The sequence below is a fragment of the Etheostoma cragini genome, chromosome 1, assembly GCF_013103735.1.
Source record: "Etheostoma cragini isolate CJK2018 chromosome 1, CSU_Ecrag_1.0, whole genome shotgun sequence".
Taxonomy (NCBI): domain Eukaryota; kingdom Metazoa; phylum Chordata; class Actinopteri; order Perciformes; family Percidae; genus Etheostoma; species Etheostoma cragini.
The window spans coordinates 5941624-5951555 of record NC_048407.1 but is presented as its reverse complement, the minus strand read 5'-3'; the positions used below and the strand labels follow the sequence as shown (position 1 = coordinate 5951555).

Genomic DNA, 9932 nt, shown 5'->3' with positions numbered 1-9932 from the left:
GTGCCACCTGCTAATCAGATAAACACACACACATTTACACTCCAAACGTGCAGCATCAGGGGAAACTTTGGGTTCAGTGTCTTGCCAAAGGACATTTGGACATGAGACTGCAGGGCCAGGGATCAAATATCGGACCCACCTTCCGATTGAGAGGCGACCGCTCTACCACAGAGCCACAGATAGAGTAGGTCTAGACTACACAATATAATTTACAAAGACCCAGCAAGGGTTGGTAGATGAGTCTAACGACTGTGAAGAGAAGCAGAGAAAAGAAGTGGTGCTGTGTCTGAAGCTATACACCCTCCCACAGCAGTCTAGGAACCACAAGTAACTCTGAATTGTGGAAACGCAGTGCTCTAGTGGGACAATAAGGTACTATGAGCTTTTCAATATATGACGGTGCTAGACCATTTAGAGCTTTTCATGTAGGTCAGAAGAAGGATTTTAAATTCAAGTCTGGATTTTACAGGGAGCCAATGTAGAGAAGCTAATACAGGAGAAATATGATCTCTTTTATTAGTTTTTGTCAGAACATACGCTGCAGCCTTCTGGATCAGCTGGAGAGTCTTACGGGACTTATTTGAGCATCCTGGAAGTAAGGAATTACAGTAATCCAGCTTGGAAGTAACAAATGCATGGACTAGTTTTTTTAGCATAGTTTTGAGACAAGATGTTTATAATTTTAGCAATGTTACGAAGGTGAAAAAAGGCTGTTATTGAGGTTTGTTTTAAGTGTGCGTAAAGGATATATCCTGATCAAAAATAACTCCTAGATTTGTGACAGTAGTGCTAGAGGACAGGGCAATATCATACAGAGTAGCTATATCTTTAGATAATATAACAATAACTTCAGTTTTGTCTGAGTTTAACATCAGAAAATTCCATCCATCTATGATTTTACATCATTTATTCATGCTTGAAGTTTAACTAACTGACTGGTTTCGTCTGTTTCGTATTGATCGATAGATATAATTGTGCGTCATCCGCAAAACGGTGAAAGTTACTTGAGTTTTCTAATAATATTGCCTAGAGGAAGCATATATAAGGAGAATAGAATTGGTCCAAGCATTGAGCCTTGTGGAACACCATGGCTAAATTTTGTTTGCTTGGAGGATTTATCATTAACATTAACAAATTGAGATAGATCAGCGAAGTAGGACTTAAACGTGCTTAGTGAGATTCCTTAAATGCCAACCAAGTGTTCCAGTCTCTGTAACAGGATGGTATGGTCAATAGTGTTGAATCTAGCACTAAGATCTAGTAAAACAAGTTCAGAGACAAGTCCTTTGTCTCAAGCAATTAGAAGGTTATTAGTCATTTTCACCAGTGCTATCTCTTTGCTATGATGCATTTTAATTCCTGACTGAAAGTCCTCAAATAGACTATCGCAATTTAGAAAATCACATAACTGATTAGCGACTACCTTCTCAAAGATCTTGGAGAGAAAGGGAAGGTTATATATAGGTCTATGGTTGGCTAAGACCTCAGGGTCGAGGGTGTTTTTTTTCATAAGAGGTTTTATCACAGCTACATTGAATGAGTGTGGTACATCAACTGTTAATAAAGACATATTGATCACATCTAGTAATGAAGTGTTGACCACAAATAACGCTTCTTTTAGTAGCCTTGTTGGGATAGGGTCTAAGAGACAAGATGATGGCTGGCTTAGCGTTAACATTAATTGTTAGGACAAATGCAGTCTAGGCATATGTCAGGTCTTGTTCTTTCTAGCGGTCCTGCTTTTAAAGGTGAGGTTTAAAGGTTTTACCGTTAGAATTTGAGGGCAAGAGCTGATGAATTTTATCTCAAATTGTTATAATTTTATCATTGGAGAAGCTCATAATGTCGTCACTACTCAGAGCTATAGGAATAGATGGCTCAATAGAGCCGTGATCTGTCAGCCGGCTACAGTGCTGAAAAGAAACCTTGGGTTGTTCTTCTTTCTGCTATTAGTAATGAGTGATACTCTGATCTGGCACTTCTGAGGGCCTTCCTATACATTTTCAGATTGTCTTGCCAATCTAAACAAGCTTCTTCCAATTTGGTGGAACGCCATTTACTTTCATGATTTCGGGAGATTTGTTTTAATTTGTGAGCTTTCGAGTTGTACCAAGGAGCTAGTTTCCTTTGCTTTATTATCTTCTTTTTGAGATGAGCAACAGTTGTCCATAGCGAGGCCGTAGCACCATCTACAAAATTAAGGAAAGGCATTGAATTAAATTCTGTTAGAATATATTCCTTACCTTTATTTAATTTTGTATAGTCATGTAGTAATAATTCAAAAGTTATTAGAGAATGGTCTGATAATAAAAGATTCTGCGGAAATACTTTTCAATCTTCAATTCCAATGCCCTATGATAGTACCTTGTGCACACACACACGCACACACACACACACACACACACACACACACACACACACACACACACACACACATACACACACACACACACTCGCACTCACTCAAATGAGGAGTGTGTGTTTATGATTAAAATGTAGTAGGTCACAGAGAAAGTATTCATCCTAGTATGTATCCACACAGACTGTGGGCACACACACATACACACACACACACACACACACACACACACTGAGAACCTTGTTAAAGGCCGTGTAGGTGTGAGGTCAGGCCCAGCTAAGTACAGAGTGTTTTCCTCTCTGGAGCTGGCTCACAGGAAAGGGGCAGTGATTTTGGGGAGCCGTGCCTTACTGAGACACACTTGTGTTCTCCAGACAGAGGGGGAGGAAAAGGAGGGAGGAGGAGGACGAAGGAGGAGAAGAGGTACAGGCACATTAGCCCAGATGAATCCCAGTGAGGAAGCCGTGCTCTGAGTGATGCGTCTGTTTTTTTTGACCTGATGTCCAGTCTGGACTTCTGCTTGTCTGTCTGGAGGGAATCCATCCTTTGAATCCCCTGTTGGCATCTTCGGTAGAAAACTGTAGATACTGGCTGAAGGACAACATGATCGGTTACGGTGAGTAGGCCCTACACTCTTTTAACAGGGAGTTTAATCAGTGCAAGTTCATCAGTGTTGGAACGGTGTGTGTCTCTCAGACTGGTATCCAAGGTAACATCAATGACTATAAAGATTATATGACAGGAAAGTAAGAGAGAAAATTCTCTTTCTGAGATCCGTCTCTGAGTATTGTGTAACTATCAAAATTAGTTGCAGAACAGGGAAGTTAAATGGTGCAGTTATTGGCCTGAGGACTGGATGAGTGTGTGTGTGTGTGTGTGTGTGTGTGTGTGTGTGTGTGTGTGTGTGTGTGTGTGTCTGTGTGTATCTCACACAGAGGTCCTTTATGAAAACACAAATTACATAACACTGCATATGTCCATTCCAAGGCGACCTTTTAAAGCACAAATAGCTGAGTGAGGCCAGCAGGGGAGGGGTGGGGCTTCCTCTCCACATCCACGCAGAAGCACACAGGGCCAGGCTAAGATATGACCACATGGCTTCACACAACATGCCGTTGTCATTCCACACTGACACAACCGAGGCCAGTGTAGTCAAGCTTCCCTGGAGAGCGTGAGATCATCTGCATATCAATAATTCAAGATCAGTCGTGTCCCTTTACAAACCTGTAAATAATCTCAGGGATTGTAGCAGTGGTGGAAGATTCAGATCCTTTACTTAAATAAATGTACTAATACCACACTGTAAAAATACTGTACTATAAGTAATAGTCCTGCATTGACATGTATTTAAATGATTAAAAGTAAAAGTACTCAATGCGGAAAAATTCTCCCATTTTAGAAACTGGAAACGATCCACAGTTGTGTGTTTAAAGGTCTAATCCTCTCAGCTGGACTTGTAGGCCGTTATTTTGTTGGCAAGTTTTATTTTTGACAAAACATCAGATTTTATAAACTACATGTGTTTTGTGTGCCGAAATATTAATGTGTAATGTAACTAGTAACCAAATCTGTCAGATCAATGTAGTGGAGTAAAAAGTACAATATTTCTCTCTGAAATGTAGCGGAGGAGAAGTATAAAGTGCCATAGAAGAAAAGACTCAAGTAAAGTACAAGTATTTCAAATTTGTAAACGTACTTAGTTACACTCCACCAGTGGTTTGCAGACAGTGGGAGATTATTCAAAGCATGAGTCCCTTCAGGTGGCTCTTTTGGCTGTCCTCTGTTGGCCTTGCTCTGTCTCACAGACTGGAAAAAATCCCCAGTGAGAAGTCCAAACAACACACACGTTGTTCAGCTGCACAGCAGCCCCACCCTCTGCTTTCCCTCAATCGGGTTCTGTTAGGCGGAAGCCTCTGCCCTGCTAATGCTACAGGCAAAAAGCATGCTTTCTGTGAGGACATGTATATACACACACACACACACACACACGCACGAAATGCAAAGTTTATTCAACCTTTCAACGTGACTAGTGCTACTCACTCCCCTCTTTCCCAATTTTTCCTCTTAGTCCCAAGTTTTTACACTAAAAAATCTGTTACTGTTGTGTGCCATTACATCAGCAGAATAGAGGCACTGTGTCTGAGGAAACTTTGACTCTCTCTGTACTTCTGCTAACATCACAGGAGGCAGTCAACATCTTCCCATCTCTGAAACCAGTGCTTCTGATGAAGCTACACTTTAAACAGACATACCCACAGAACCAACAAAAAGCCTACATAGAAGTTCTTTTTAAGATCCTGAGAAATGGAAACTGCTACTTCAAGTAAAACATAGGATGTCCCAGTAGAGATGGAACCCAGGAAGATAGGCCCTTCAGGAATACTTTTGGTAGGGAAAAAAAAGCCTAGCTTTTAAAAGAGGCACTTGAAAAAACTGAAACCTGAAAACTTAAATTCTTAAATTTTTAAAATCACTAAATATATTTATAATTATAGAGTGTATTTATTTTCGGAATTCTGCATGATTTATGTTTTTTAAATGAACAATAAAAATCTCACAAAAAAAACCTGCAACACTCTAAAGTACCCCAGCGGGACACATGGATCAACATCAACATGGTTAAACTGACATATAGGAGTGTAAAAGTCTAAAGTCTCCCAAAATAGTAATTTTCAATTAAAGAGAAACTATGCATTTTGTCATTTTGTGTGGAGTACCTCAAACATGTACTTAGGTACTGTGTCTCATAAAATGTAGCTCCCAAACTACAATGCAGTTCTTCTAGTTAACTTCTCCAACTTAGACAGAAAATGGGTGCTAGACATTCAGTCCACAGGACCTGGCTGACCTGGCTTTATCCAAATTCACATTTGCATTCACATTGATCTCATACTCCGAATGAATATGATGTTTGAATGGTTGGTTTAGAGACAGTAGCTGAGATTGATTTCCGTCCTCCTGCTTTAAGTGTTTGCTGTGCTGGCATCCATCCAGGAGTGTGTGTATGCGCCAATAAAAAGAGAAGGAAGAGGGAGAGATGGAGACTACCAGGCTTAAAGGCCTCCAGCATAGAGATCCATGTCTCTGTTTCCTGTCTATCTGGCCAACACAACAAGCACACTAATGCTCCTTAATTGCTAACACACTTCCAGGATCAGAGCCACTGATTCACCAGAAAAGGAAGCCTTTCTCCCATGCTTATTCACTGGGACCTGGGGGATATTGCTGATTTATTTATTTTAGTGTGCAGATGATTAACTATTTGAATGGGTAAACAGTAATTTCAATGCATTCCTTTGTTTTGTAACGTCTGGAATTAACTTTTTATTTTAATATCTGTTATGCATTACAATACAATAGGCTACTTTAATTTCCTTGAGCCTGCTTATTTTAGTGTTATGCCTTCCATACACTGGAAGACTGACACCATCTCACACTTAAAGACAATCATCTCCCATCTAACGTTAAAGACTGTCATGATGTGTAAAGACAGGAGATCTTGCAGGGTCACATATTATAGGACTACACCTAAATGTGTTATGAAAAATTTAACCAAGCTAGCTAGCTACCGCTAGCGCTAGCTGGTAACTTAAAGGAAAGTTTGCAGAGTTTCTGTTCTGTACATGCAGACGAATGGTGGCAGAACCTGTTTAACTGCCGGTATAACACCCGTTGGATGATGCTCTTCAGAGGGGTTAGAAATGAGCAACTTTCCCTCTTTAGCGTTTAGCTTACCATAGCTATAGCAATCCTCCTGTTTGGTGGTGGAGGAAGCTTACCCATTGGTTGTTGACAATGTTCACATGATTTAACTTTACTCCCAAGACGTCAAATTTGCAAAAACATCAAACACTTTTGATTTTGTCAGAACGTCAAGACGGGAAAAAAGACTGGACTGAGAAACTACTTTTCAGGCAATTCCACTGTAGTAGACAATTTTCCAATATCAGAATGAAATCCTGAGAGTCCTGCTTTAGTTCGGTGCAAAGTGTTCATAAAAATTGAGTCTGTCCTTTTCCCGTTTTGATGGTAGATGTGCATAGGTGTCAGACTTTAGTCTTTTCACTTGTGTGTGGTAGGGAAGTTGAAGATAAAAGTGAGACTCCAAGTCGCTGCCTCGGGATGAGCACATTATATACTGTTTGAAGAGCTCTGTTATATTCCACCTGCATGCTGTAATATTCACAGCACAGAGAGGCATTTGTCAGCATACTGGCTGTCACAGAGCAACAAAAGATAGCTGCTGCATGCAGACATTCATTCACCAAGAGCTCCAACCAAAACATGAGTCACTTCTTCCACTAAACTGGCTGAGATTTAGAGGTGAACTGAACTCTGACTGCAAAAAGTAAATGTGTGAATAACGATTACTCCTAATATTTTCAAGTATTGATGCCTCACGCACATTTTTTCTCTCCATATCATCCACATTATCATGAAGATTAAATCCAGCAGTGTTGTTCACGCTTGAACTGAGGGATAATTGTTCCATAAACGCCTAAAATCCAGCTCAAATCTTAGATAATTATTGTTCTTAATATATTTTATCGGCACTGTCTCACGTCACATTGTCCGTTAAGGAGCGCAGGAGAAGGAGATGGCCCGACTGCATGGAATACGGGATAATTTGTCTGTTATTCACCACAGATTGATCAAACAGCTGTTTGCGTAGGATATTAATTGTAAGAATGTTTTTATCGGAATTCTTCAAATCATCGATGAGAAGCAATATTTCGATTTACTTTACACAATGGTCTCAGTTTCTCAGGTTTCATCCATCTGTCGTCGGTGTCCCTGTTCTCATTTCATTGGTTTCTGTGCCTACGCCTGGATCAGAGTTTCCATGGAGGACCACACATTTTCCCATAAAGTTTGCTTCTTCTTTTGTGCGTACGCCACTTTTATAAATGACGCCCCAGGTCTTTAGCGTCTGGGCTTGGGTACCAAAACCAGTATCTACCGGACCCGATGACAACACAGATTTCAGTGCCTCGTTTATTTATTTATGTTTTTTAGCATCGGTATCAGCAACAAACAAAAAAACCTGACTTAAGCCATGTGGTACTGCCAAATTTGTCCTTTGAATCAAACCTGGGCCCCAAGACAATATTTTGTCTTTCATTTCCTTTCATGTATTTGTTATTGTTTATTTATTTGATCCAGTACTGACTGATTAACCAAATGTATCACATTGTCTTCAGCTGTAATTCTTATACTGGAGGGACCAAGATTAGAAGAAATAAATCAGTTTTCAGCGACTTACGTGAAGATTTTCGAGTAGGTCAAGTCTCACAGCAGTCGAAGTCCTCAATTTTGTGACTTAAGTCTGACAACTGTCTTAATCCAAATCTTAATTTTGCTTCTGTTGGTCTAATTCCGAGATCAGACAACACAATTTACAGTAAGTTTGATAATTTCTACAACATGTTTCTTGACATTTCTACAACACTTTTCTATGCTCAACTGTTGGTACGCTGGAGCAAAAGAAACTTAAATTCAATTCAATTCTGTTTATAGAATCAATCATAACAAGAGTTATCTTAGAGTAGGTCTAGAACACATTCTATTATTCACAATTCCAATAATTCCTCCAAGAGCAAGCATTTAATGTGACAGGGTTGAGGAAAAACTTTCTTTTAGGGAGAAACCTGGGACAGACCCAGGCACGTTGATGGCGGGGATCTGCCTCGGTAGGGTATGATTAACAGTGGCAATTAAAGTAACAAAAAAGATAATGGAACTATGACTAGAAATAGTAGTTGTAGCAGTTCAGAGTGCAACGGGGCATAGCAGGGTGCTGAGCAGGGCCACGGCGGCAGCTGCAACCACGATTTACGTGCCCCTGGTCTTCAACGTTTTTTTTATGGAATGGAACCACAAGCAGCATAAGATAAGACAAGATGAACTTTATTGTCCTGAAGTAAATTTGTCATGGGCAAAGAGAAGCGTTGGCAACAACTGCATACACACACACACACACACACACACACACACACACTTATACAAGACATTAAGTACAAAACATTATATAACAAGACAACAATGTGCTCCAGGACGAGCAAAAAAATAAGTAAGATCATATTCCACAGGCCCTGACATGTTGAAATATTATTATTTTTTTAAAATATTGCACTGCCCCATAACAAAGTTAGTCATGCGTAATTCTAGGATATTCCCAAACAAAGTATGCAAAGTGTGGATATAGGAATTGCACATATAGGGGTAAACATACACAGGTTACATTGGTTAAGCCCAAAAATGATCATAGGTATGAAAACAGGGCTGGTTATTTGTTCTGTAGTGCTATCGATGTAGGGACAATTGAAAGCTTGAAGCGGTTGCTTTTGCACCTACCTGCTCTATCTATAGTGTCTGCCAGATGGAAGGAGTTTGTATTCTTTTGAAGGAACTGTGTGAAGGGTCTTTCAAGATCTGGTGATTACAATTGGAGTCAGGACCTGGCTGTGAGGGGCCTGGGAGAGTAGGTAGCAGGATGATAATGTCATCAGACCAAAGGAATTATGGGTTTCCTTAAAGAGCCTGTGCACATTGTATACTAAGTGTTCATGGCGCATTTGAGAGGCCATATGCACTAGCATGTATAATGCATTCCAGGTCATCCTAGTGCTCTCATGAGCGTAAAGTGTGCAGACGATTATTCCCTCCAACTCATTAATGGGACCAGGACACCAATATCTCTTTTCACTGGAACTGCAAAGATTAATCAGATAATCAATTAGTTTTTAACTATTCAATTAATTGCTAACTAATTTGATAAATGATTAATCCTTTTGAGTCAATTTTTATAGAAAAAAGTATAACTTCTCTAATCGCAGCATGTCAAATGTGAATATTTTCTAGTCTCTTCTCTCCTCTGTGATAGTAAACTGAACATCTTTGAGTTGTGGACAAAAAAAGACATTTGAGGATGTCATCTTGGGCGATGGGAAACACTGATCCGCATTTTTCACAATTTTCTGACATTTTATAGACCAAACAATTAATCCATTCATCCAGAGATGAGAGATTAATCGACAGTGTTGCTGTTTTTGTGTTTGTGTGTGTGTTTGTGTGTGCGTGTGAGTGTTTGTGTCAGCGGTCTGCAGTCATGAGGACTCAAACTTTATTTTTCAAAGCAGGCAAAAAAAAAGCGCTTTCATCTCCACTGGCCTCCACATTTGCAGGAGCAGTTTCTCAGAACACTTACACACACTGATGCAGTCAGACTGTGCTAACCGAGTTTTCTAATTGCCTTCCAGAGCGTCCCTCTCCATTAGGCTTCGGGCCGGCTGGGAGGAGTGTGATGGTTCCCGAACTCCCGGTGCACACACATACACACACACACCCGCTGACAGCCATGCCTCAGAGATACTCCCACCAGAGGAGGAAAGCCAGCACAGCGGCTGCTCGGAGGATGGAAAGGAGACGCAGGGAGCAGGGGAAAAGCAGCAACAACAACAACAACCCAACCAGCAGCCACAGCCACCGCTCCAAGAAACTGGCCATGCTCTCCAGGTACCTGCACAACTCAAAGGTTTACAACTAGGGCTGAACAGGAAGCTCCAGACACTAC

General features: G+C 40.5%; 1 protein-coding gene across 3 annotated transcripts in view; it reads left to right on the top strand.

The window, feature by feature from the left end:
- Positions 1–2760: 2760 nt before the first annotated feature.
- The window catches only part of il16 (interleukin 16), a 52704-nt gene continuing 45532 nt past the window's right edge, over positions 2761–9932 (top strand). For all 3 annotated transcript variants that reach the window (XM_034867610.1, XM_034867600.1, XM_034867592.1), the window contains exons 1-2: positions 2761–2975; positions 9619–9874. In XM_034867610.1, the coding sequence (XP_034723501.1) occupies positions 2963–2975; positions 9619–9874 (269 nt within the window). In that variant the 5' untranslated portion in view covers positions 2761–2962. The remainder of the gene's footprint in view (positions 2976–9618; positions 9875–9932) is intronic.